The 27,109-nt window shown below is 50.5% G+C and overlaps 9 protein-coding genes across 9 annotated transcripts; 6 read left to right on the top strand and 3 right to left on the bottom strand.

Moving 5' to 3' along the window:
• Positions 1 to 944: 944 nt before the first annotated feature.
• VFPPC_01303 (carbohydrate-binding WSC) lies at positions 945 to 2,264 on the top strand (the record flags this gene model as incomplete). The annotated part of the gene is made up of 2 exons (XM_018281153.1): positions 945 to 1,198; positions 1,262 to 2,264. The coding sequence occupies 2 exons, from the start codon at positions 945 to 947 to the stop codon at positions 2,262 to 2,264; spliced, it is 1,257 nt and encodes a 418-aa protein (XP_018149712.1).
• Positions 2,265 to 4,576: 2,312 nt separating this feature from the next.
• On the top strand, positions 4,577 to 4,984 carry VFPPC_18726 (hypothetical protein; the record flags this gene model as incomplete). The annotated part of the gene is made up of 1 exon (XM_022430295.1): positions 4,577 to 4,984. The coding sequence occupies one exon, from the start codon at positions 4,577 to 4,579 to the stop codon at positions 4,982 to 4,984; it is 408 nt and encodes a 135-aa protein (XP_022285961.1).
• A 501-nt stretch (positions 4,985 to 5,485) lies between these two features.
• Positions 5,486 to 5,824, top strand: VFPPC_18727 (hypothetical protein; the record flags this gene model as incomplete). Its single annotated transcript, XM_022430296.1, has 1 exon — positions 5,486 to 5,824. The coding sequence occupies one exon, from the start codon at positions 5,486 to 5,488 to the stop codon at positions 5,822 to 5,824; it is 339 nt and encodes a 112-aa protein (XP_022285960.1).
• Positions 5,825 to 5,964: 140 nt separating this feature from the next.
• VFPPC_13044 (methyltransferase) lies at positions 5,965 to 7,240 on the top strand (the record flags this gene model as incomplete). Its single annotated transcript, XM_018290821.1, has 4 exons — positions 5,965 to 6,319; positions 6,376 to 6,405; positions 6,484 to 6,694; positions 6,769 to 7,240. 4 exons carry the CDS (start codon positions 5,965 to 5,967, stop codon positions 7,238 to 7,240), a joined length of 1,068 nt encoding a protein of 355 aa, XP_018149711.1.
• A 1,482-nt stretch (positions 7,241 to 8,722) lies between these two features.
• VFPPC_13043 (hypothetical protein) lies at positions 8,723 to 9,211 on the top strand (the record flags this gene model as incomplete). The annotated part of the gene is made up of 1 exon (XM_018290820.1): positions 8,723 to 9,211. One exon carries the CDS (start codon positions 8,723 to 8,725, stop codon positions 9,209 to 9,211), a length of 489 nt encoding a protein of 162 aa, XP_018149710.1.
• A 4,898-nt stretch (positions 9,212 to 14,109) lies between these two features.
• On the bottom strand, positions 14,110 to 14,418 carry VFPPC_18728 (hypothetical protein; the record flags this gene model as incomplete). The annotated part of the gene is made up of 1 exon (XM_018281152.2): positions 14,110 to 14,418. The coding sequence occupies one exon, from the start codon at positions 14,416 to 14,418 to the stop codon at positions 14,110 to 14,112; it is 309 nt and encodes a 102-aa protein (XP_018149709.2).
• Positions 14,419 to 19,606: 5,188 nt separating this feature from the next.
• On the top strand, positions 19,607 to 20,857 carry VFPPC_13042 (vegetative cell wall protein gp1; the record flags this gene model as incomplete). The annotated part of the gene is made up of 1 exon (XM_018290819.1): positions 19,607 to 20,857. The coding sequence occupies one exon, from the start codon at positions 19,607 to 19,609 to the stop codon at positions 20,855 to 20,857; it is 1,251 nt and encodes a 416-aa protein (XP_018149707.1).
• A 4,435-nt stretch (positions 20,858 to 25,292) lies between these two features.
• On the bottom strand, positions 25,293 to 25,550 carry VFPPC_15333 (hypothetical protein; the record flags this gene model as incomplete). Its single annotated transcript, XM_018293086.1, has 1 exon — positions 25,293 to 25,550. The coding sequence occupies one exon, from the start codon at positions 25,548 to 25,550 to the stop codon at positions 25,293 to 25,295; it is 258 nt and encodes an 85-aa protein (XP_018149706.1).
• Positions 25,551 to 26,005: 455 nt separating this feature from the next.
• On the bottom strand, positions 26,006 to 26,668 carry VFPPC_01300 (cytidine/deoxycytidylate deaminase family protein; the record flags this gene model as incomplete). The annotated part of the gene is made up of 1 exon (XM_018281151.1): positions 26,006 to 26,668. One exon carries the CDS (start codon positions 26,666 to 26,668, stop codon positions 26,006 to 26,008), a length of 663 nt encoding a protein of 220 aa, XP_018149705.1.
• Between the last annotated feature and the right edge of the window lie 441 nt (positions 26,669 to 27,109).

Here is a 27,109-nt window from a genome sequence, read left to right as displayed (position 1 = left end):
TCTATGCGTGTACGGGAAATCAAGGGATCGATGGACACCCTCCAGACGTGGGTCATCGGCCCGTCAATGTACGCTTCCACCGACGAGACGAGCCGCGCCAAGTACCATTTGCTGCCGAACAAGCCTGTAACGACAGTTGATTGAATGCTTCGAGAAGCCAGTGATAGCCATTGAATTCAATATCGGTGACATTCTACTGGTGATCTTCGTCGAGATGCCTGGAAAAATGGCCATGCAGTCTCCCACCAACGCAATGGTTTTCCATCTCGTGAAGCTCAAGACGTATGTTACTTGCACGTGGATGCACCGATGGGCCGATCATCGATGGCAGAAATTAATCTGCTAGACTACTATGTCGTTCAATCGAGCATTTGGCCGAGAAGCTGAGATTACTCTACCCACGCGCCTTGCCTGGGCTTGTTGAGGCGGATCTACGTTGGAATTCAAGGCAATTTCAGCCCAGAAGCTACGGAAGACCACACTTGCACACAATCTTGTGCCTACAGAGCCCCTATTGGCACTTTGCCCCATTGCCCAGTCTTGCGATTGCTCGAGCTTGTGGGTAGTCTTCGGTCAATACCATCTGAGACACAACATCGACGGCCTGCCCCAAAAGAGCCACACCAGCATTCTTGACAAAGGCAGAAACCACTATCCTTCCCACCAGGCACATAACGTCGATCTACGGTATGCGAACATGGAGAAAGAACATGCAGCATTCTTGGTAGGCAGTAATGTTGAGGTCTGGCAAATACTGCAGTTTCATCTGCTGATCCGGGACGCGTCTGGGCGCTCTGGTCTTTATAAACGACTATGAATCTCTCCAGATGCTGAAGCCTTTCCCTCTCTTCTCATCCCATCCAGCAAAGCCTCGATTTCATTCTCTTACCGGGCCCCGAGAGCTTAGTCATTCTTTACTTTTCTCTTTCTTTTCCAAATCCACCATGCGTTACTCACTCATTGCCCTGGGTGCGGGCAACATGGCCGTGGCCATGTTCACCAACACCACCGACAGCCAGGCTGCCGACACCGCCGCGGTCAACGCCATGCCAGCTACTGTCGGAGACTACGAGCTCGTTGGATGCGCTACCTCTGCCACCAAGTTTGTCGACTTTGTCAATGTTGCGACTACTGAGGACATGGACGTCAACTTCTGCGGCGCCAGTTGCCAGACCAAGTTCATGGCTGTCGATGGCAAGTAAGTAACTCGGCAAAACCTAACCCCGATGCTGCTTCGAGAAACCCTTCTAACATACATCAGGAACTGCCTCTGCAGCGATAAGTCCGATGGCGAGAAGGTTGATGACCAGATGTGCAACAACCCCGGTGCTGCAGTTGCTGCCGCCGCCAACGAGCGCCGTGATGCCAGCGTGCCCATGAACTCTGCCCTCTCCTTGTACATGCGAGCCAAGGCCGCCGACCCTGCTGGCGTTGTCACCAAGACCGTCACCAGCACCAAGGTTGCTACCATCACTTCATGTGCCCCTACTGTCACCGACTGCCCCATTGGCAAGCCCACCCACCACGTCGTGACCAAGGTCACTGAGGTCTGCCCTCGCCCAACCGAGGTCATTGAGTGGCACAAGAAGAAGATTGTCTGCTACGGCGGTCACTGCGCCCCCGAGATCCCCTGCGAGGGCCAGAAGCAGCGCGTCATCTGTGACGGACCTCACTGCCACTCTGAATGGTGCACCACTGAGGAATGGAGCAAGCTCGTCATCTGCAAGGGCGACGACTGCCACTGGTCCAAGTGCGAGGGTGACCACTGCTACAACAAGAAGGTCGTCTGCTACGACGGCAAGTGCTCTTGGGAGAAGTGCTACGGCGACGAGTGCCACAAGAAGTTTGTCTGCAAGGGCGACGAGTGCAAGCACGAGAAGTGCTGGGGCGATGACTGCCACAAGAAGTTCATCTGCGACCCCAAGGGCGATAACTGCAAGCCTGCTCCTCCCCCATGCCACGGAAAGGACTGCCCCAAGCCTCCTCCCCCATGCAAAGGAAAGGACTGCCCTCCTCCTCCTTGCAAAGGCCCTCACTGCCCGCCTCCTCCTTGCAAGGGACCTAACTGCCCTCCTCCTCCCCCATGCCACGGCGAGAACTGCAAGTTTGTCCCTTGCGAGGGTAAGGACTGCTACAAGCCTATCCGCCCTACCGGTAGTGTCTACCCCAAGCCCATTCCCACCAACCCTCCCATCGTCGCTGGCGCTGGCAACATGGTTGCCAATGTCATTGGTGCTGCCGCTGGTCTCCTCTTCGTCCTGTAAATGGACGTAGGGACAAGATGAATTGACCGACTTCGATTCTCCCACAGTGGAATAATCGACGCTGTGGCGTATTAACTTTGGGATGAGTTTTGGGATTTGCTTTTCACAGGAGTTAAGGGAGTTACTATGTGGCGTCCGACGCAACAGATTTCAGACTTGCCATATTAGGTAGTAAATGGAAAGGAAGAAAATCACAAAACATGATTGTCCCATTATATCTTGTGAACATATTGTGCCAGCTTCTCCACTACATCAAAAAGACGAGGCAATGCCCGAATAACCTTTGGGAGGTAATATGGGAACTGTTGTCATGCTGATGAGTTCGGATATCTTTCGGCCCTGTTGAGCATGTGTGCGACGGTTTGATACCGCGACTCGCCGAGTGATGAGACATTCACGGAGAGAAAGGTGGCTGTTTTCTGCATAAAGGAAATCGCGAAATTGGAATAAGGGTAGCAAACATGGTTAAGGAGGGAACGTTCTGGCCAGACCTATGGAGATTTGAAGTTGTACCACTAATACCATGGGTATCGACCAACAGGTGTCACCAACCGCCTTTTGTTGCCTTTCGCCTTGCGGTGCTACCTTACGGACGCCTTGTGTTTGTGACAATATTGCACAAGGCAGGCCACATATCGGTAAGGGAAGCTGAAGCTCTATAGGTGTGAAGCCATGTGAATGTGTCTTTAGGATTCGCCGTGTTGCTTTCAATAGTACGTGAGATGTATGGTCTTTCGTGGTTATCAAGCTTTGAATTCGACCAAAGCCCAGAACAAGTACTCTGTAGACGGCGTGTACCTTGTTAGTACTCTCCTGGCGGCTTGCATGAGTCCAACGAGCTGACCCAGCTGAGGGCAGCATACATATGCAGCTTATTGTGCAGCTCTTGGAGACAAGGGAGCAAACTCGGCATGAGCAATGGCCTGGACCAGGGCTGTGCGTACTGGGATGCCAGGGCTTGGTGCTTCATCGCCCAGTTACCGGTACAATGGGACCAGAAAAGCCACCATCGCACAGGCAAAGAGTGGCCCGCTTGTATGATCGGATGAGTCTGGTTGTTCGTGAAAGGTTGGCTGCAAATTTTTTTGGTCAACATTTTTTTATACCAACAGATGGTGGGAGGGGAATCCCAGATGCAAGGCTGGCCAAAACCTGGCCAACCTAAGACGACCTCGTGGTGAATGACCAGCAACCTATAAGCTCTCGTCGATGTCATCTCGGAACTCGATATATCAGCTGCAAAATGTGGGAACATTGGGCCGCCTTTGGGCGGTGTAACAGTATGTCATCGACAAGCCCAACGACTTGTTGGAACAGCTTTCAACTGCGCCGAAAATAGTTGTAAACTTACATGTAACGATACAGTAGTGCAGGCTTGGGATATTGAATTAGTAATTCACAGTGGCGCACAGGCTGTCCCCCGGTAGGGCAGCAAGGTGGTTCTGGTTGTCCCGATGGTTTGGTTCGGCGCCAAAATGGCTTGTGGCTCAACTTGTGTCAGAATCATAACGCCTGTGATGGTGTAACTGCTAATTCTGTTTCCAGCTTATGAACTATCGCACCTCTGCTTGGCCCACGACAAGGATACAGGGAGTTTTTTTGATCAGCTTCGGTCCGGAGCAAAGCTTTTTCAGTTGCCTCTTGCTGGGAAGGGAAGAGATGGTCCATCAATTCGCTAGTCTTATTGTAAGCAATAGTGCGCGCATATTGTGCAGATGCGAAAAGAAGAATTTTGGGAGCTAATTGCCATTCGGCCCCCATCTCCTCAGGCGGTGCCGGTGTAACAATTACCAGTATATTAAATTATTCGGGAACAGGGTCTGTAGTTTCGTCGTAATTTGTATTGAGCCGTTTGATCTAGATGGCCCAGTGCCCAATGCCCAATGCAGGAAGCCGAGCAACAAGTGCAAAGATTATGTAAGTCAGAGTAGGTTTGATACCTTTTATGAGCATCGGGTTTCCTTGCGGCAATCTAGGTCATCTTTCACAGGTAAATCTTTGCCTCTTGCTCCGGGCTTCAAGCCACATAGTAACTGGCTCTGTGGTTAGTCTGGCTGGCGCAGTATCATGCTGGCTCTAGATTGGGCTTGGCTTGACGGCCCAAACGATCGATCCCCCTTTGTCGATGTGGTGTCTGGTGGTTTCTCAAAGCCATCACCTTATCCCCTATGAAATGGTCCCTGAAGGTCACTTTATGGGTCCATGGATGGAAGAAATGCGAACGCCAGTCGGGCACCACATCAGCCGGGCCGGGTCTATGAACTCGTGCAGAAACGCAGAGCCGAAGAAGCATAAGCGCAGGGATTCTGGATATGGCTACTGGTAGCTTTGAGGACGTCGTCGAACATCGTGCGGCACTTCGCAGCCATCGCCGTTTCCAGGTTGTTGCGCACATGGCGTTCAAGGTTACACACACTGCCCGCAGACGATGTGACTTCGACCTCTCTGTTGTCAATGGGCCGGGAGTTGGCCCCGGAATTGGGTCAGATGCGGGAAGCAAGACATATTTAAGCGAACTGTTCTTGCAGCTGATAACAGGCGTGGAATTTTCCGCCAACCACGATGGGGGTTTAATTCTTTGTCCAAATCCAAATCCACCAACATCGGATGTGAGGTGGACGAAGACTGAACACTGTCTGGACTCTGGAGGTGTCAAGAAAGAAGTGAGTCGTGCCTTCCAAACAAGGCAGGTTGGACAGGATCGTGACTACTTCTCCTAAACCACCAAACCACTCGACATCAAAGCACAAACAGCAGACGAATACAACGACTTCTGAAAGCCAACAGTCATTGCAACTATTCGTACTCCCTTGGTCGTACGCCGAGGACGCCGAGCACGTCGGTATTGCGCCCCGTTGACACATAGATTTGGTTCGGGCAGCCGCAGCATCAGCAATTGGACCCTCAACATTTCAGATCTCGCCTATCAACAAGGGTCTCTGCATTCATATCTTCCCACCGCTACCCGCTTCGCAGATTGTTCACCTCAGCTCTGCTATGTTCACACCATCTGTTATCTAACCGGTGCCGCCGACGCCATATCGACCCTTCGGAACAACCACAGGCACTCATCATCTACTGCAGCGGCGCGACCAAAACTACATCAGGCTATCGAACAACAATAACTCAAGAAGCCGAGCCAAACCAAAGTCGTGTTTTTGGTCGGTTTGTGAGCCTAGGGCAACGTTAGAGACACATCGTTGTGTGATTCTTTGACGCACATGCTGGAGCCGGGCCATCGTCTCGAGTCAAGGATCACCACAGTCAACATCACATTGAAAAGCCTTGACAGTCTTGAGTTTGCGGGACCGACTTTTACCAAGAGTCACACCAGGACCGCCTTGCTGGCCCCCAGCTGCAGGACGATTCCCGTTTCATTGTTTCAAAGCACAGGGCGCATACGGACCCATTATACTACGCAGAGGAAACGCTGCACTACCGCTCGAAACCGAGTCCATGGCAGTGGAATTATACAAACGCAAGCCCTTGTTTCACAACGAAGTGGAAAATCCGGCCTATTTCTCGGGGAGCGGGTACTTGGTCATGCACATGACTTATAGTGAGCCAACTCCCCGCCTTTGCAATTTGACTCTTAATACTATGATGCCATAGCCGCTTCATATAGTTTGGTGTATTGCTCTTGTGTGGTGGCATCTTAGGAAAACGGTAATTGCGAATTTCTCAAAACTTTGGTGGAACTATGGACTTCACCTATACGCCAAGTTCGCCGTCGTCGTCTAGAGGAACCTCTATCTCTGTTGCAACTCCAAACGAAGCGGCCGTCATTCGTCGTATCGAAAATGGAGAATACGTGGACGAACAGGAAACAGATGACGATACTCACAGCCTGACGTCTAGCATTCGGCAACATATTGTGGATGGAGGACTGAGGTATCATGCGTACCATGCAGGCCAATATGCCTTCCCCAATGATGAGAATGAGCAGGCCCGTGATAACCTCAAACATGTCTTGACATTGCATCTTTGCGAGGGAAAATATTTCTATGCTCCTATACAAGAGCTTCTTCAGAGAGGCGCCTATATTCTCGATTTGGGTGCGTTTTGAAAGCTAACTTTCGCATGCTTACTCTTGCTAAGAGACTTCCGTTAGGCACCGGGACAGGCTCATGGTGTGTTGAGAGTGAGTTGCAATTCTTTCTTGACGAAGCTACTAATGAAATTCATCGCCGAATCTTAAGTATCTAACAATTGTTTGTAGTGGGGGATTTGTACCCCAGATCAACCTTTGACGGCATGGACCTGTCCCCAATCCAGCCTGATTGGGTACCCGAGAATGTATCATTTATGGTTGACGACATTGAACATACGGCGGGGTGGACATATGGAGAGAACGAGCTTGACTATGTTCATATACGTCACTTGGTACATTCGATTAAGGACCGGAGGGAAATGTGGAAGCGTGTTTACAGGTACGCCAGCCCCCAAGAGCTTGGATATCGAGACAACATATCAAATCGCGGCAAGCTAACTTGACAGCAAATAGTCATCTGAAACCAGGGGGATACGTTGAGGTGCAAGAATTCATGTATGCGGCTGCCTGCGATGACAATTCTTGCGACGGCCCTTACGCATGGCGGGATTTCCTGGACTATCTGGCTGCTGGGCTGGAGGCTCTGGGATCAGACCTGCACGCAGTACAACATGTTGAGAGAGAGCTTCTCGAAGCAGGATTCGAGGACCTCCACTACGAAGACTTAAAATGCCCCCTTGGTCCCTGGGCACGAAAGTTACGTCTCCAAGAATGTGGCCATCTGCTACGAGATGTAGTAATGTGTGGTTTGGAAGGGCTATCACGCCGGCCATTCAGAGACGGCCTGAGATGGACGCAGACCCAAATTCAAATGTTCTTGATTGACGTACGAAAGGATGTGAATCGGGTTGAAAATGGTCTACCACCTTTTCATAGCTACTTCCCCTTTCGAAGCATTTATGCGCGAAAACCAACTATCAATTGACATTAGAGCATAGTAATGGTTCACATATGACTAAAATTGAGCCTATTTTGAGTTACGGTGACCCCGTGATTTCTGCATATAGACATGCTGTGGTCAAGCATGTGATCTCGCACTCACAACGATGAAGGTTTGTTGTAAACAGGGCATGATCAATCCAGTCGCCACATACTTTTCTAGATCCTTTGCAGAAGCTGTAGATGAAACTGAGGTGATAGTCGATACATGCACGGTGAATTGTAATGGTCGTAGGTTAATATAGGTACTTATTTGCAACCAGAACGGGGGCCTTGTCTAGGACTAAACCACGACGAATATGTCAATGGAACTGTTAGGATCAAAATCAAAGCCCAGCTTAGCCCAGGAGGCCGCTGGGTACCTAGCAGGTGAAGCGTTCATTTTCGTATAGAGTTCGCGGTCTCGCAGATCAGACTACGCGGGCAACTTTATACCCACTCTTCGATGTACATACCGGTCACACTTCCTACAAGGACACATACGGCCAAACAAGCTTGAAGGACTGCAGAAGATCTTCAATCTTTGTCCAAATGCCTGCTTTGAGGGCCAAACTCCATGGCGTCAAGGGGACTCATGTGTCTGCTCCTCTGATCCGGACTGATAAACCCCTGAATTTGCTCTCATTGCTTGGCGATAACTCCACGTACAGCTTGCTATGGATTCTTGAACTCAATTCCACCGGGTGTGGTTTACTAATAGACTAGAGAAAGAATATCATTCAATAATTCAGGGTATGTCAACGCCAATAGGCCAATCCCCGGTCCAGAACAACACCCCGAGTCGAGGCCATCACCTCTGCCAAGGGGAAACTTATCCCAGATGGCAGGAATCTTGTCACTCGCAATCGCATTTTGTTCTCAGATCTACCTGACGATATGGTTCGAAATCATCAGATCCCGAATTTAGGGAAAGTAACCGGAAAGTTAGGATCACCTGTCAACAGCACCCCGAGTTGAGGTCATCATCCCTGCCTAGGGAACCTTATCCCAGATCAGGATACTGGTCACTCGCAAGCACAGCTTGTTGCCAGCTCTACCTGAAGGTATCGTTTGAAATAGTTAGATCCCCGGGCCTAGTGAAAAGTGAACGGAAAGTTAGAACATTGACAGGTAATGTCCTGTCGACATAAAAAGAAGCTGATTTTCCCCGGTTTCCCATTCTTTCTCATTCCCGTCCATCCTCCTTCAAGCTCACGTCTCTTTCATTCAGATCACTTTCCCACCTTTCTCTTGAAAGCCTCAGATCTCTGAAAGAACCATCTAAAAAACTTCGTCAGCTTTTACCATCTTTGGTTTGTCAATCCTGTCTGCCCGGGACCTCGTGCTTTGTACTCACTCCCTTCAGACAACCGCAAAAAACACCTGGCAAGGAAATTTTCCTGCCAATTATCACCAGTCACCATTTCTCTCTCCTCCTCCTCTTCTTCTTCCTCCTTTTTTAAAGTACGCACCAAAATCTCCATTCACAATGGAGCAGCGTCGAACCGGCATCACCATCGCCGAGCTCCTCAACCCAGTTGAGGACACTGGGTCAGCCGCGCCGGCTCATTCACACTCTCCCAATGGCGTCCCGGCCAACGGAGAGCAGGGGGTCCAAGAGGATGAATATTCCTCGGAAGACTCCTCGGACAGTGAGGACAAGGGACTGTTCCGCGGGTTCGTCAGGTGCCCGGGGTGCATGAAGGTGTGCCACTACAAGCACCTGGCTGACCACCGAAAGGAGCACTTCCTCAAGGGCACCGAAGGGGTGGCAGTCCCCGCTGCCAATAAATGCAATCACTGCATGAAACGGGGACATCAGTGCATCGTGGCAAAGCAACCGTGTCAAAGGGAACTCAACACGGTCCGATGCCTGAACTGCATCGTCAACAAGGAGGCATGCTCCTTCGTGAAGACTTATAAGCATCTGCCCATGAGCAGTATGAACTACCACCCTGCAAGGATGGTTCACCATTAAAATCCTCTCCTCAAAGAGTTGGATTTGGTGGAGGTTGGCGGCGAGTGTGTTGGTCGTGGGAGGGGTTGGAAGAGGTTTTGACCTCGGGTCTTGTTTGGTTATGGGAGTTTTGTTGCTTCGGGTTTGCATTTTTATGGAGTTTGCATTTTCATTCTGATACCCTATTTGTTAATGGATTTGTTTTGCTTGGACCTAAATCTTTCATTGTCGTGACGTAGTATGTCCTATAATTCACTGCTGCCGTTCATGGCTTTACACAAAGAACTCTTCTGTGTTTTGACAGCTGTCTCTTACAATTTTTGAGGTACGTATAATCTACAAAATGTCTCCAAACATTTTCCCAATTTCCTAAAAAGATCCTGAGCATTTTCGTCAACCATCATGGTGAGGCATTGTTCACTATAGTAAGTGAAGACTGAGAGATGAATTCCGGACTTAGAGTTGTGATTCCTTGTTGTGAGGTCTCGAGACAAAGCAAAGGACTGGGAGATGGCAAGAGGTGACCGAATAAAAGCAAATGTAGATGTAAATACCAAACTATCTCTATAGACGTGCCTAAGGCGCGGGTCTATATGCGAGGGCCGTCATGTGGCGTGGGCCCCAACAAAGTACGGTATGAACAGTTACGGTTTCGTATAATCTAAGTCTAATTGGGCTTGCTTTCCTTTGTGATGGTGTGAAAAACGGATGTTTTGGGACATTGGACTTGGAGTTGACAAAGGAGCATTCCGGAAATGAGATATGAGCCTGGCGACCGTTTTATTTTTCGGTTGATCTAACGAAGATAGCGGTCAACACCATAATTCCTTCCCGCCCGTTAGACCGGTGGTTAACGGTAAAGTAACGGGGTATAACGTCCACCTGAATTGGTTAGAGTGGAGGACATAGAAGCAGCATAGTAATGAGATCGCCATTCATGTGAGGTCTGATGACGGAGCGAAGATGAATAAGAAAGCCACGGAAGACGACTCTACAAGGGTCACTCAAGTGGTGGCCAAATGGAAGCAAATGTAGATGAATGAGGTAACTAGCAGCGCTACGAAAGAAATGAGTCTTCAGGGCACAAGCCTAAGAAGAGGGGTGGTCGCGCGGAGTGAGCAGTCATAAAGTGGCCGACGGTGATGAAAATGACTTGTCTGAAGAAGGTAAATCCGGCGATGGTGATGCCCGTCTTTGAAAAGAAGATGGCTTACGTTTCGTTTGCGCCGATGTAAGACACGGGAGTCCAGTTAGCGCTGCAAGTTGGCGGGGGATAAGTATAGTTTTCACAGACAGATGTAACTGCAATGAAGCCATGGCAGGTGGGAGGCTGTTTCTTTCGGCTGGAGGTTACATGTATCCAGATAGAAGATCATCGACACTTGTGATACCTACTATGTGGCCGTGATTACTGACTCCATTGATGCGCCAAAAAAAAAAAAAAAAAAAAAAAAAAAAACACACACACACAGAGCAAACAATTCATGTATTCAACAAGGGGAGTAAGGTAAATGTGTCTCATAATGGAAGATTAAAGGCTCTTATCATGAGTATTGAGGCCAGTAATGTGATGAATAATGTTCCTCAAACGGGCTGCTTTCATGGTAGCAACTCGACGAGCCTGAGTTTGCTCACCGATGAAGCTACAAACCCCCGAACAGGGTCAGATGAACTAGAACTAGAATTGGCAATGTACATCACCTTACAAGGCCTGAGCAAGTGTTCATCTCCTCATTCTGGACGAATAATATGATGTGCTGTCTACGATCAAATGAGATATCTTCAAGAGTAAATCCTAAGAGCCAAACTGATGCGAAAACTACCTAGGTACCTACGGGTGTACCTGAAAGGCGATATAGATACATTATCTTCTACCAGCGGCTAAATTAGCAACTTAAGTTGGGAGGCAGTAGCCCCAATAACAAAATCAAGGGTTATGCGATTTTTTTTACCGCTATTACACAAATAAACACACATGTCACTTCCATTTAAGCCAACTAACGGTGACAGCAAGCAGATCACACAGATAGTATCCCGGAATAACTACCGTCATCGCACTCACCAGAAAGGAACCGGTATCAAACCGTAAGACTCAACATCCGTCAAAGGAACATCGCCCCTAACATCCTCCCAGTGCGAGAACCAATCCCCATCCCAACCTCCTCACCATACACGCAGCCCGTGAATCCTCATCATCCCATCACCAGGGCGTGCCAATATCTGCAGCCACAAAAGAAGACGTAACAATCCCGCCCCAACACACGAGAGCTTCACCACGCCAGGCAGAAAGAAACTCGCTTCTCACAAGAAAAGGCTACATCTCAGCACGTAAGCAATCGCATTACTGGTCACGATTTACCCCAGACGACATGGAATCGCCACCCCAGCGACACATCTGACCAACCACGTCTCCCAAAAGACCATTCACCAACAGTCACGGCTGAAAAATCAGGTGAAAGCGGTCTATTCGTTGGAATAAAACCTGTCATAAGCTCATGTCTGCCTATGGAATACCGACCAGACAGCCTTTTCGACAGCCCGTGCGTTCATCCCCCCCTGCGGAAAACAGCCTCGCGGTGGTTCAATAACAGACGAGCAGCCTTGCATGATCCAAGCAGATGAGAATACTGATCATTCACGTTACAATACGGGAGGGTGAAACAGGATGAAATGAGTACCAAGTGCAGGTGACTCACTGACCCATGCGGGTTGACAAATCCACAAGGCAGAATGAAACGACCGTGGTGTGTGCACGGCTGGAAAGGGCAGACAGAAATTCACGATGCAAAATGAGACGCGTTTCGAGTATTGCATTACACGCGTTAGAGAGGTGGTTCGTCAACGCGTACGTTATGTGCCTGGTTCTGGCTATGACACATACCTCATGTGTGCATGGTGGCGAGAAGAGCCGTTGGCTGCATGAGAGGAAGAGATGTGCCAAAAATCACGGGTAACGACGTAGTGCGTCATAAATCCTGGAGGTCAAACGATCACATGAACAAATCTGTCTGTGGCAAATATGAATACCAAGGCAGTCTTAGGAATCAAATTGCTTGCTTGTTTGCTTGCTTGCAGTCTCTGCGCAAATCATCATGTGTAAGTCGGGAAGACGGGAAATCGAGCCGGGGATATCCATCGATGGTTGTGGAGCCCATCAATTTCGATTCGATCAAACAGAGACAAGGAAGCGTGTGGCGCCGGCTCTAAGTCCCAGCATCTTGGGTCGCATGTGAATCCAGCACAGGAATGCCTGGAGAGTCGTAGCTGCACAGCCACACTCGCCACATTTATCCCACGTGGCTGATGGGTATTCGACCCCCCCAAGCCCCCCAACAGCAGACGGTGCATGGGCGATTCGACCAAAGAGGCTGGGGCACATCGGCGGCAGGCAGGCTGTCGGGCGAACCAGAGCAGAGCCAGCAGACCAGACTAGCACTGGAGACTGTGCGCTGCTTGATTAGTGGCAGGGGGCCTGGGATTTGCCGTGGTAGTTGATGCGACAGCGTATTACGGGCGGCGCGGACCTGGACCATACCAGACTGACTGCACCACTTGAGACATGACGAGCCTGCATTGATTGATCCCAGGCTTGGTTCCATGTTCAATGTTTGCATCTGCACTGGAAGGAGACCCCCAGTGCCTGCATTACTTTACATGTGCAGTCTGGCGGCTTAGGGCAGAGAGCATCGCACAAAACTTGACGATAAACCAATATGGGCCAAAAACAAAGCTCAGAGACGAAGTTGATACAATGCTGACCAATATATCGCACTCTTTAGCCACGGTCTTTTTGTCTGATGTCGCTGCCTAGATGCGAAATGTGATGCATCTCATTAGGCTCAACAACTTTGGAAAGTTGGGTTACGCTACGTTCGAGGCTGGGCGTATCAGATGACCATCATCATGTACCTAGGTAGGTATCAAACGAGGATTCAACTTGGCTTTGCTCATCGGCGATTCTACAATACACAACAAACAATTTTTCAACCCTCATATCGCAGATATTTGTTGAACCAAAGCCGGTGAGGGTAGCCTGTAGGTTGTGTGACGACTTATTTATCCCGGCCGACGACATGATGACGAGCTGGAGGGGAGCCACTGGGCATTGTTGCAGTAAGGCATCGAGAGGTGCAGTAGCTGGAACCAGAGGGGTGTGCAAACAGTCTGGTCTGGTCAAGGTCTTTATCTCATGCAACGGGCGAGCCGACTCGTGGATAATTCAACAACTCGCACATGAGACGGCCAAGTTGAAAGAAATCCTGCCTCGCCGTCTGGGAGCGCAGATGCCCAGGCTGAATACCTGGTTGGGTATTACTTACGTTGGCCGTGGATACAATCGCCCGAAGCCGTGAGAAGTCAAGTCTGTTTCCATTGCACGATCCAGATCTTCGGGTCTGACCACGAATATGTGTGCGCCATGTATGGTTGATATGCCTTCTCTCCATATGAGCCGGGACATGATTGAAGGACATGTGCCGCGACGACGTCATGCAGGCTGCACAACTGGCAATCTGCTACTGAGATGCGTAGTGCCGACAAACTGTCCGTTTTATGTTATACAGGAAGGGTGTATCGATGAGCATCCGTTACAATTACTACGTTGGTCCTCAGGCTCCGAACCTATTGACTGGATGACAAATTGTCAAACCGTAAACCCGTCAAACCGTCTGGTCCGGTTTCGATCCGGTTTTCCATCCAGATGTCATCATGGCAGCTTGCCTCGGCCGCGACATTTAGGCACAGCAGGACAAAAGTGAGCCTGCCCTGCCGTGTTCAAAAAGGAGTCCTGGCTGCCTCTTGCATCAGCCGTCTTGCGACTCCTTCACGATATTCCTCCTCGGTCGAGCCTTTCCTTTTCGCTACGTCAAGCCGCGTCCAAGCCATCACTCCACCAACAAGACCTTCTCATTGGTACCTTCTTACAGTCGACCATTGTTTGTATTTGCAGATCCGAAAAATCGAAGCAACGATGCAAAGAGTCGGTCAGCGCTGGTCTGACACCATATGTAGGAGGAAGTGGCCCCTATTTTAGGTTGTCGAAGTTGTGGGTTTGTTGAAGCCGTGATGCAGGCAATCGTAATATTTGGTTGGCCGTGCTGAACAAGGATGTTGATCTGGCGGGGAGCACCTATTCCACTGCAACGACGTGTCTTCACCTTGCTCCAATCAATCGTGGTGCCGCCCAGTAGCGCGTTGTGCCTGATTCGATAACAATCCGCATTGGACATCAATACAGGAGACCCGGTGGCCTCGTTGGGAGACCATACATGAGAGCACAGGAGAAAACACCATCTATAGCGGATGTTCTGTTGTGAGTCACAAATTTGGCGCTCCTGACATGATGGAAGCGTATTTTTTTTTTTCTCTCAATGAGAGCAGGAAACATGCCCTGCTCATCAAAATGTAAAACAAGCCAGAAATCCGAAAACGAGACGGACATGGGGGAGAAAATTTTTCCTTCCCACATTCCTTGTCTTACCAGGGGCTGGCTCAGTGTGATGGAAGAATGAAAAGCACAGGCCTTTCGAGAGATGGACGCGAGGATGGCCTGCCACCGAGCTAACCGTTTAATCAGACAACCCCAGCTGAGGGTGTGGCGTGGTTCTTCGAGAACAACGCTGGGGGGTTTGGTTAGAAATTTCCTATGTCTGTTTATCTTTCCTACAACAATAAGGGCATAAGCACTCCATGAAGATTCTTTGGTTCAGCAATTTTCATGGAGCCGGAATAGCAGTAGCAATTACCCAGGGCACCTGAGCTCGACGTCAGAACGCTGAGCTCGTGATGCGCATTTAGGCTTTCGTCTTCGGTTGTCGTGGAGTCTGGTACACCTTCGTAGTAGTGAATACCTCCCACTGGATCTGTTGTTGCAGGCGCCATGCCCATAATCTGCTATGAGCCAAGGCTGTCTCCGTACAGTGTGCAATCTAACCCCAGTAAGGCGGATGAGGATGCGGAGCGGAGAACGGGGAACAGGGAACGGGTCGTTGCGTCCAGTTTCCCGTCATGGTGGACCTTTGATATCCTGAATAAAAGTCATCAAGGTCCCACTGGAGAAGACAACTAGAAGCTAAAGGCGCAGGGCCGGGAAGAAGTCTGGGGCCATAGACAGGCTTGATCCGCCATTAGGAAATAGGGTATTTCATGCAATCGGGAAGGGCCATGCATGCCTTTGATGTGTGGGCTGTTGGATCAACCGCGGCATTGTTGCAAGGGCATGAAAACAGGCAATTTTGCCTGTAATTGAGTGGCGGCAGGCTCAAGGGATATGTTCACTTCTCATCCACAAAGGTGCTTGCATGGACTCCTCGTAGACAAATATTTCGGGTTGAGGTATTGGTTGAATCATCACTAGCCGAGACGAATAAGAGTGCAGGTCTGTGAGAAGGAGCGACATGTTTCCAATGACCATGTGCTGCATTGCTTATTTGCGTTAGTATTTCCAAAGTCAAAGACAACTTGTGGGAATATTTCAACTCCCTCAAAACTAGTCTTATTTCAATACCGTTGCCTGCGACGCCAGGTTCGATGCTAAAGCAACCGGGGCACCAGTAGTGTCAACAAACAAGCAAACAATGAGACCACAGTGCTGGAGTTCCTGGCAAGGGTACCGAAAGCGCCGAGGAGTAAGACATGCCAGGCATTCCAAGGCTTTGGGTTCCGATCGTCCTCACTATCAAATAAGGATAAACAAGACATCAGCCTCATTGCGAGGACATAAGGGGTAACTGAATGGGGATTCGTTGCGTAGTAGTGAATCCACGGTAGTGTGATAGGAGAATCTGGCTTGAAATGAAGAAAAACGATGTTGAGAACACGTTTGGGAGTGAGGGTTGTGGTCTGTAAAGTGCAAGTGCACCCTGAATCACATCAATGAAGAAGGAGCGACCTGGGGCGGGCAGGAACGACCAAAGAGCGCAAAAGCATATCCTCTCGTTGGCAGCAGTGACGATGGAGATTCATTGGGCTCGAGTGTGCTGGATATCAACTTGACCACATGAGACAGACCACGACGTGCTTCCAAGGAGACTCGACTTGTTTATTCTAGATTCCCTACTCCGCAGAGCCCCTGCATATCATGATTTCTACACACTTACACTGACATTGAGAGATCGCGCCCGAGCGAGAGACCCGTCATCCACTAATCTCCGACCTTTGAGGAATTGTGCGTGAAAGACCCCGTATGTGAAAAGGATTTTGTTCATTTTGGCATCAGAACGAGCGGCCTCGCTCACGGTCCATCAGCCAGATAGATTCCGATCATCCTCTGCTCTGTTTTTGTCAGAGCCCACCTGCCGTTTCCTCCAAAATTTCCTGGGCAGAAAAACTGTTTTGTTGACAGACAAGCTTGTTCCAAGGCGACAGTATTTGCAAATTTCTCAGTACGAGGCTGGAAAAAGGGCTCGTTCCATCATTTCGCTTAACATGTCTCGGTAAATTGCAGTCAAGGGGGCGATGAGGCAACCACACAGGGTTGAGTCAGGGCAGGGCAGGGTCAGAGGCCAGGTCAGTAATTTACACAGTTCTGGCGAAAACTTTTGAGGGAAAACAAAATTGACAAATAACAATAATGGTGACAATGACAATGCTCTAGGCTATGACAACATGCAATGGGATTCCAAGAGTGCCTGGCATGAGTCTGGCCAATGCCAAAGGTTCCGGACAAGGCGATCGATGAGTTGCTTTGCACACGGCAATGCGGAACCGATTGTACCACAAGTCGAGGAGAGTCTGGTGTCGTATTGAAAAGTTCCAGGTCTGTGAAGTAGCATCAACCTCATGTGCACGCTCAGATGTCTGTTGCGTCCACAATCAGCCAGGCCGTACCGAACACCAATACCAGGATGAGGAGTTGGGCTAGTAGTGCTCCTTGGCTTGGTGGCTGGTCCCCTGTTGTTGGTGTGCCGTCACTTTGTGAGAAACAGAACGCTTTTCACGAGATTCGTTGAACCGGTTCCTGGTGAGGTTTACTTTGTACAATATGGGATGTGCAGGGACCAGGATAAAGTCTCTGTTTTCTGTACGGAGTAGGCATGATGACTGTCCTGAAGTTGCGACCAGCCAACAAGGATGCAAAAAGTCCTTGAAGGATTGCCTGTAAGCTTGGTCGTATACCAGTCAACGAGCTGCGTCCCTGTTTGTCGTAATATTGCGCAACACAACTTCCAAAGGATACCACGCGTGCATACATCTAGCCGGCGGAGCACGGGGAGGGCTGGGATTGACATTGCCAGCCCTCGTTCAGAACAATACTCAGGGAAGACGAAGATGGCACACACCCAGAGCCTTGCTCAATGACTGGATTGATCTCTTGGCCAACAAGGTTCGCCCTTCCGTTGCTCGCCAACAGAGGCGAAACGAGTCAGTGAGATTTACGGAACGGCACCACTCAGCTTGTCCAAATTTTCTTGCTTGATGTCTTTCTCGTTGCCCACTCGCAACACAGCGCCCGACGTCTCAGTCATCTCAGTCAGCTGAAGTTGTCTGGTAGTCAGCAGGCAGGCGAAGCGCGGCTGGGCAACACGAGACGTTGACCAACTGGTTCTGCTGTGGCCAGTGAGAGGCAGTAGGAGACAACAGTAGTCATCAAAGAGGATACATTGGACAAAGGAAGCTGATTGCTGGGACCAGTGGATGGATCGAACGGCGGGCACGGGAGACGACCTGATTTCCAACAGTTGATCATGGACCGGACCGGGCACATGGGCATCATCGTCTGGACGGTGTCAGGCACTGTGCGTGTGTGGCTTACGCCTACATGTACCTGGGCTCTCACAACCCAACGTGAATGGGAACTGGGCACACTTGACTCGATTCTGGTGTGAGTCGTGAGTCGGGGGTAGCAACTGTGCCGGAGAGGTTGCTTCCAATTAAGGCTCGATTGCGCCTTGAAGGTGTGACCAGGGCGCCTGGGCGGGCGATGCCAGCCAACATCTCGACCGAGCGAACCAAGCGGATGAGTAATTGTCACATTCTCAAGACGTGGTATGACTGATTAACCTGTGTATCGGACACTTGTGGAAGGCAGTCGAAGTTGGTAGTACCGAACAGTTCGGACGAAAGAGAACATAATCCGTGAACGAAGCACTGCGTGGCCCAAGTGCTGTCAGTCTGGTCTCGATGACGATGACAATGACGAGCCCCCGCGAGGCTGGAGGTTTACCAAGACATGGACGATGATGAATGTGAAGCTTGGAGGACGAGTCAACGCTCGTGTCTTTCCAGATGCCCTCTAGCGCTCCGCCCTTGAGTGTCCAGTTCTCCCATTCAGCACTTGAGGTCCTATGGCCACCCCCCCTCCCAGTGGACAGCCTTCAGGGGGCCCATCAAATGAATGCACGGGTGAGGTTCCCTGTTGTTCGCCGCTATTCCATGTGTGGTGGCCAGCCAGAGAGTCCAGTCTGGTCTGGTCATTGATGATCAAATCCGCCAGGCCACGACCAGACCAGACACGAACAGAATGACACACCCCCTCTGGGTCTGTAACTATTCCAGTTGCATGCCGGTCCTGTCCTCCAGCCGGCCAGTGTGTCCAGGTCCAGTCGGTGGCTCGGCGAGATTCAAGGCTCAACTCGTGGTCGCACTTTGCACTCCCCTGCCACCCCCTGCAAAGTGCCTGTGCCCTTGCTTGTTTTTTTTTTATGGCTAGAGCTTGTGCAATGCAGAGCCAGAGCGGACCCGACATGGACCAGACCTGGACATGGCTGCACTGGGAACTTGTCCAAAGTCCCTCCTGGCCCTGGCCCTGGCCCTGTCCTGTCGGACTAAACGCCCAGCGCCAGGACGGAGACACTCGCCTGCTTTTCTTATAAGAATACCGCTCCATCTCCACACGCACATTTTGCTTCCCTCCCTTTGCTCTCTTACAAGATTTTGGCATTTGCCAATCACCAACCAATAAAGCATTCACAGTAATTGTCCAAAGCGCGTTGGGATAAAACCGACGTCGTTTCTGCCGCTCTTTACTCAACAGTTAATCAGTGAGTCGCTGGCTGCCTGCTCAGCGTCTTGTCTCTGGACATTTGCCACTTGCCGAGTTCCCTGACTACTTGGCTATAATTCCTCTCCTTGCCCAGAGGAATATACAAAGTTTACTCCTTCACACCGGTCATGTTTGCAGCAGCAGGACAATTTTCAAACCCCTACTCCTCCGACCACATACCGAGGTGACGTGCCAAAAGAACGTCCACCATTGCGCGTCTTATACCCGAGGCGCGGCGTCCACAAACTGGACACGACATCAGTTTGCAACAATAACGAACTCGACGATCACATCGACGAGACGGGGGGATCCCTCGACGACTACATCATTCATCCCCGTTTAGTGTGTTTGGCCACGTTGGGCCACAGCAGCTTTGGGGGACAGCAACACCACAGCTGCATGTCACGCGGCATAGCAGAAACAAACCGACCACAATGAACTACCCTTCACCACGAACACCAGGATCGACACCGATCCACGAGTGGGAATATTCCCGCATGTCTTCGGCCACGCCCACTCCGTCTCCTCGACCGAACTGGTTCGACTCGTCGACTCCGCGACGGCCCGCCACGCGAGTTGCTCACACGCGAGCCAGCAGCTACTCGCAGCATGGTGGTCTCACTCCCCGGACGCACCTGGAGTCCCCGAGATACAATAGTTATGGTGACTATTGTACGGTAGATGTGAGTGCCAAAGATTTTTCGTCGTCGCGCCGCCACACGGCCCAATATCAGACTCCTCCCAGGCGCGATCGCCGGCACTCGTATACCTATGTCCGGGCTTCCACTCCCTATGGAGAATCCGACGAGGACGAGATTATCGAGACTGTGGATGGACGCACTTTCGTGCTCCTTGCCAAGTCACGGCCAAAGACTCGCCACACTCCGCAATTTCCGATATACGATGAGGGATGGTACACTAATCAGGGGGACCATCCGCAGAGCTCTTCTTACTATGCCGATCCTAGCTATGCGCGGGCTTCACCTTACGACTCTCCGCAGCCACAGCCATCACCACAGACCCGGCCACCAACAAGCCACGGCCATGCTCGCCGGTCATCAGCCTCGGTTCCTCAACGGCCGTCAACCGTTCGGCCCATGGCCACTAGTCAGCGATCCAAGCCGCCGCCGTCAACTCCCAAGGCAACCGAAAACGACGCTCGTCGCCACCGCATTCCGCAAGGGTACTCACTTAAGAATTGGGACCCGCAGGAACAGCCCATCCTATTGTTGGGCAGTGTGTTCGACGCCAACAGTCTAGGTAAATGGATTTACGACTGGACTGTGTACCACGAAGGGTCTGACAAGCCCATTGCTGACATGGCCGGTGATTTGTGGCTCCTACTGATCAAGTTGTATGGCAAGATTAAGCGTGCAGAAGAGATTGTCGGTCAGGTTCGCAGTGCCGAGAACCGAGAGTTAATGAATGAGTTCATCGACGCAGGTGAGCGTCTCACAGACAAGTTGCGGGCACTCCTCAAGGCCTGTGAGGCTCCCATGCTCAAGGCTGCTGCCAAGAAGAAGAGCTCAGGCTTGGGAAAGAACTCGGGCGTGGAGTTTGTCCTGACTCTGTTTGGCCGTGACAGAGAGCTCGCCAAGACGGAAAAACTCATGCAGGGCATCAGACTTTTCAACCTCCGATTCGACGCAAACTGCCAGGACATCATCGACAATCCTACCATCTAGATGGCCTCGCCTCATAGGATCGCCTTCAGTCTTTGGGGAAAATCCCGTACAGGATGGAACTTTGACTCGGGGAATACCCTCGTTTCTTGCCACATTTTCTTTCCTGTCTACTTTCCGCTTTCTCCTTATGTTTCTCAAACATGCCACCATGGATCCGGAAATCCTCCGGAGACTCTCTCCATTTCCCGGATTGGACATGCCAGGAGACTGTACATTAATATATCTTGCCATTCAGCCCTGTGGACTATTTAAAGGACGCGGCCCAAGCCCACGAGGATGAATAATTTTTTCCCTTTGTTTTTTTCATTTCTGTTTGACCTGGACACTACATCCTCGACCCTGGAGTTTGTGTTTTTTACAAAAGTTACTAAGACAAGTAATGGGCGACCTGTACTATCAGCAATGCAAACGTGGAAGGGACCTGGAGCAAGGGACGTTTTTTTCACTGTCTTGAGATACCCAACGTTTTCATTTCGAGCGTCGCAGAATCAGGCGAAGAAGCTGCGCACAGATGAGAAGAGGGGATAAGTGTGTCATATCATATACCTTTTGATTAGTTACGGATAGCGACGTATTGCAGGGAACGAATTTTAGAATAGACAAAATGGATGGTTTGCTACCGCACATAATTGCCTTGATCATGATGCGTGAATGTGAATGTGAATGTGCTCTGTGTCCTTGTTCCCCATGTCCACACCAGACAGCCATCCTGGCCGCGTAGACAACCTCCATCCAACGATGCCTGGGTATGATTTCTTCTGACTCCTGGCGAAGAGGGCCATATGACCGTCCACATCTTGCTAGACTTTCCGTTTCCGCCGGCCCGCCCCTTGCAGTCCCGCCCAGTGCAACCTCCCAGTGACTCGAGCATCCATCAAATTCATTCACAACCCAAGGTAGTCCCTCGAGCGGGGTTCACTTTCAAGAAACAGTCTTCACGTCATACAAGAGTAACTGAGCGAGCCTGTGGAAATGACTGAACCGTGTCTGCATCATTGAAAGAGTCAAGAGAAACAGCCGCAAAAGCCAACACCGAATCTACAGCTTCTCAACAAGTAACAAGAGCACTTCTTCCACTGTTTTCTCAACCCACTGCAACCCTGGGGCTTATTGCCTCGCACAAGATGGTGTGAAGAACTTCACCAAATCTTGCTTTCAGCACTGGGCTACTTTCTCTGCTACAAAACGTGGCGCTAACTCGGTCGGCACGATATTTTTGCTTATTGGACCTTTTGTAAGCAGTAAAACTACGAAAATACTGGTGTTGCACCCGCCAGTGGTGCTCTTTTGCCGGTGTGAAATGGCCGCTCGGGTGGTCACTTTGCACGGCGATCACACTCCCGTCGGTAGATGCAAGCGACATGCACCTCTACAGTTTGCTTTTCTCCGTAAAATTGTATTCTCTGTCCTTTCTATTTTTTGTCAACTTGATCATTTTTGTCGTGGGGTGTGCGGGCAGCACGGACTTGTGGGATGTGAAAGGTGGCTAGCCGGCCGATAGACTGATCGCGAGTCAAACGCGTTTCTCCTGAGTCGTGATACCCTCCTCATTTTGGACTTGGGCGCACTCTCTGGGCCGTCCTCGCAGACAGTTGGTTCAGACGAGTTGAGACAATGTAAAAGTAAATATGGCAAAAAAAGACTACATCCTTGCTTGCCAATACCAAGTGTAGAGGGCTCATACTGTGTTGTATTGAAACCCACCAGACGGCACGCCAAGTTCAAATGTTATTTTTTGTGCTATCCTATCCAGGAGGAGGAGGGACATGCGCAGAAGGGGCCAGGCCAGGGGTGGAAAAGCAGGTTCAGCAAACACACCCCTGAAAGTAGTGCGGTTTTATTCGCCACAGAGGCGCGTGGCTGCATTTTTGGAGCATCATGTCTCGGGTGGCTGGAGGCTCTTCTCAGCTGGACTGAGATGAATTGATTTGATGCGGAGAACATTGAACATGGAAGGCGAGCAAACTGATTCGAAGGTTGTGACTTGTCGAGAGCGGGCGCAAGTGCGGGCATGGAAGAAGAAAGGTGCGGTTTCTTTTCTTTTTGCAGCTATGGAGTACATTGTTTGCTGATTGCGACATGTTTTGCACATTGTGAGTGTCGTTTGGACGAGATGGAGCGTGAAAAAGGATGCGTGACACTCGGGGCTGAGATGAGACGGGATTGATTGATTGACCAGACATGGACTCACTCAAATCACTCAAGTCACGCAAGCTTGTGATGAAAAAAGAAGTTGGAGGTGTCAACTTGTCGCACACACAGTCATTCGTAGGCGGCTAATACTCGACCTGGAAGCTGACAAAATCTTGGCTTGCCGCATTTCACAAACATTGATTTCCTCAATCACACCCTTCCCTTCCTGTTTGACGAACGGGCTGCGACCTTGTCTCTCTCTATTCTTGGAGTTCCGTCACATCACGTCACCTGGTTTGAATTTGAATGTGATGATGCCTGTAACTTGGCTCTTCACTTGTTCCCAGCCTCCCCCCTCCTCACCTTTAGTCTCTTCCATCTGGGGAGAATAACCGACGAACCAACATCTCAACTCGCACTAGCACCACAGTTGAGGCGCACGAACCGCACCATCAGCCTTTCAAGTGTTGGAGTCTCTTTACTACTTTTGGCGACGGTGATGTGATCATGCACACTCCCCCCTTACCCTCTTCCCCTCCTCACTGGACGTTCTAGTCGTCATGCCTCTTTTTCTCTTCCAAGGATTCCAGCTCAGGGATCAAAATCTGGTTTGCTTTGGCTACAGTAGTCTGGCCGGCTAGCAAATGCGGAGGTCGAGAAATCCACGTTTCCCTGCAAGGGACCCAACGTCAGCGGCCCACGTCAGTGAGGGGGATCGAGAATCCCAAGATGCTGCACGGAGTTTACTCGATGAAGTGAGCGGCGAAGGCAAGATTACGTAGCTGGCGATTTGGGCGTCTCAGCGTTCCCGTTATGCCGACATGGAAACAGGATGCCCATGTACGGAATTGAGGCTGCGAATCATGCCGCCCACACCAGATACTCGTGAGATGTGGTATCTGCTGACCGTCAGTGTGACTTTGGCCTCCAGACAACCAAACTCAAACCGTCTGGTCCACTCCAGCCGGGTATCACAACCGTTCGCGGATGCAGCGGTTCCTCACCAGCACCACGACGAGAAATCTCGCGTGCGTGGCTGTGGAGAAAGATTGGTCTGCAGATTTCTTAGCACACCCGGCCCCCAAAAATGCCAAACCGAACGAGAGCAGCGTTGCAAAGGGCGCTTAATGTGCAAGGGCTTGCATGATATGCATGTCAAGGAAGAGGTCTGCGTCCGTCATGGAGCGGGAAAGACGGGCATGGTTCGTGGCGAACCAGCCAATGGGGTGATTACAGCCCCCAAAAGAACGATGGGGTGTTGCAAATATGTCGTACAGCTTGGGGTTACAGTGAAGGCTGTTCATAAGATCCTGGAGTCTGGTGCAATACGCTTTCTCAAGACGAAATGGCTTGTCATGCAGATTTGGTGGAGGAGAGTGAGCACAAGGCTGTTGGCACTCGTCGTCAACCACGATGAGGGAGGGATTTTGACCCGATTTGAGTTTTGTTTGTTTGTTCACCTGGACATTTGCAAACTCCAACGGTGGGCTGCAGATTTGTTTGCCCATTGTCTTACATCCATCTTCCCCCTTGTCCCTGGCCTTCAATGCTATCTTGAGGCGCACTGCGGCCCGCGATTCAAACACACGGATCACTCCACGGCCCCCCTCTCACACTGAGAAGGGAATCTATTTGCGGCAATGCATGAACCAACCACCTGTTGTGCGAAATTAGAGAGGCCAGTTTGTAGTATTTTGTGCAACGGGCCTGTTGTACAACTTGTTTGCGTGGTCAACACGAGGACAAATGGGCGAGAGGCGCGGCCACGTTATGCGGACTTCACAAACGGCGGTTGTAAGCCGGCAACATTTGCATGAAGGGGCGGCCGGTTGAGGCGACGGCTTCAAGCTGCCTGTCGTACAGGTAGAACAGCCTCATTTCTGTGCTGTTTTTAGGTCTCGACCGTCATGAGTGACGAAATTGCCGAGTCTTTCGGTAGTCCTTTGTGTTTCCCGGATAGCCACATTGTGCATTTATTCATGTTGGACAAACACGGGGCCATAAAAGTGAAAGTGCAGTGTCGCCCGGCTGCAAAGACCACAATTCCAGCTTACACAAGAATCTAGGGGTAAGAGAAGAGAGCGTCCACTGAGGCTAGGGCAGCTGCATGACTATTGCCACCGCTCCTCGGGATGACTATGCACCTATCGATGCGGGCATGACAACATCCACTCCTCATGCGATGCTGCGGGCTTACGCCCATAATGCGGAGTCTTCTTAGAACGGGACACGTCTTGACAATGAGCAATTCCTTCAGCAAATCTGACTGTACATTAGTCCGGATGACTGCCAAAAGAACAGCTTAGGCTATAATAGTAGAGGGGGAGTTGGGCTGGTCCAATCCGCGTGAATTGAGGTCCATATCATCTCCGTGATGTTCTGGAGCTTCGGGCATGCGGCCGGCAAGAGTGGTTCCGGGTGTGGAGATGGCGTCTGGCCTCCGGGTCGGCGATGGTGGCGGAGGGGTGGAGGATGCGAATGCCCGCGGGGGATGAGTACCTGTATTGTTGGCGGTCTGCAGATGGTTTTGATGAGGGAGATGGCGAGGGTTGGTTTGCATTGTGTTTGGGTTGATGTGGCTGGTGAGTGATGGGATGATGATTTGGGGAGGTGTTGGGACTTGGTGAGTGAGTGATAACTGTGTATGCTATTTGTACATTTGGATGAATATTGTGCTTCTAGTGTTGAATTATATAATGAAAGAGTGCACGAGACGAGAGTATGAGCGTTTAGCAGTCATTGCGTCGTTGTCAAAGTCCGCGGAGGTATTGTGTAAGTGACAGGTTACTTACAGCGTCGGTTACCTCGTATAGGAAATTGTGACAAAACCCCTGCGGAAACTCGAATTGAGGACTGGTATACTTACGTATAGGCAACTAACTAGCAAATGCTTGTCATTGGACACAGACTTAATTCCGAATTTTGCTGAGAACAACTCTATCTCTACACTAATACACCACCATCATCCAGTGTTCGACAACTAGTTAGTTGCCACTTGACTTAACTTCATTTCCCTCATTTCCAAACGCTAGAACTCTCTGCCCCAGACTTCTTCCCCTTCTGATACGTCTCACTCAACGACTTGTACAACTCCTTCACCCTCTTAATCTCCATCCGCCACTTCTCCCTCTCCGCCTCATACTCCAAATCACCCAACAAGTCCTCAACAGACCTTCCCTTAAAAAACTTGTTATTCCTATTATACAGCTCCCTCTTCTTGACCTGATCATCACTCTCCTCGCCCTGCACCCGAAACACCGACTCCAGAATATCAATGTCGTAAGGGATGGAGAACAAATCCCTGCTATCCTCATACGTGAAGAGGTAGTAGAACTCGTTGAAGCCGGACCACGCAATACCGCTCAGGCAAAGACTGCACGGCTCGTGGGTAGCGAAGAAGATGCAGTCCTTTTGGGGGTCAGGACGTGCAGAAGGGTCCTGGTAGTCTACTGTGAAGAACTGCTGGATGCAGTTGATTTCGCCGTGGAGAAGTGGTGATACTCTCTCATTGTTGGTCGCCACGGTTAGGGGACGGAGTGTTGAACGGGATAGGATTGCTGCGCCGAATACTTTTGAGCCGGATGCGACGCCTTTCTGGGTGAGAGGGACGATGCGGTCTTCTACTGTTTTGAGGAGCGTGGAGATGAGCTCGCTTGCATCCGTGGTGGAGGAGGACATGTTGGATGTTGGGATTGTGAGGTGATTGGCTATTCTGGGATTGTTATATGTAAGTTCAATGGGTTTGGATGATTCAAAAGAGCGACATTTGTTGTATTTGAGTGTTTTTGATATTGGCCGATAACGTTAACTAGTTCTTGTCATTTGCGGGGAGTTCACTCGCGATAGGCGTCTGGGGTAGGCGATTGCAGGCGATTGCAGGCCATGTGCCCCATAACTACGGCGAACACCGCTGGCACAAGCTGCGGAGACCTCCGGCTCAGATCACAAGCTGTTGGTGACAGGGGGAAACTTGCACGATCAGTCATCAAGTTCAATTTAGAGGTGAGTCGAGGGCTCTTCCATGCATATTCAAAGCATGCTTGCATTTTATGATTTGCTCTCACAACGCGATGTAGCCACCCAGGTGCCGCGACTAGCAACCTTGAAGTCGACATTTGA

This window comes from Pochonia chlamydosporia, chromosome 1 (genome assembly GCF_001653235.2).
Source record: "Pochonia chlamydosporia 170 chromosome 1, whole genome shotgun sequence".
NCBI lineage: Eukaryota > Fungi > Ascomycota > Sordariomycetes > Hypocreales > Clavicipitaceae > Pochonia > Pochonia chlamydosporia.
The sequence above is the reverse complement of the archived record's forward strand: the minus strand, read 5'-3'. Positions and strand labels throughout refer to the sequence as shown.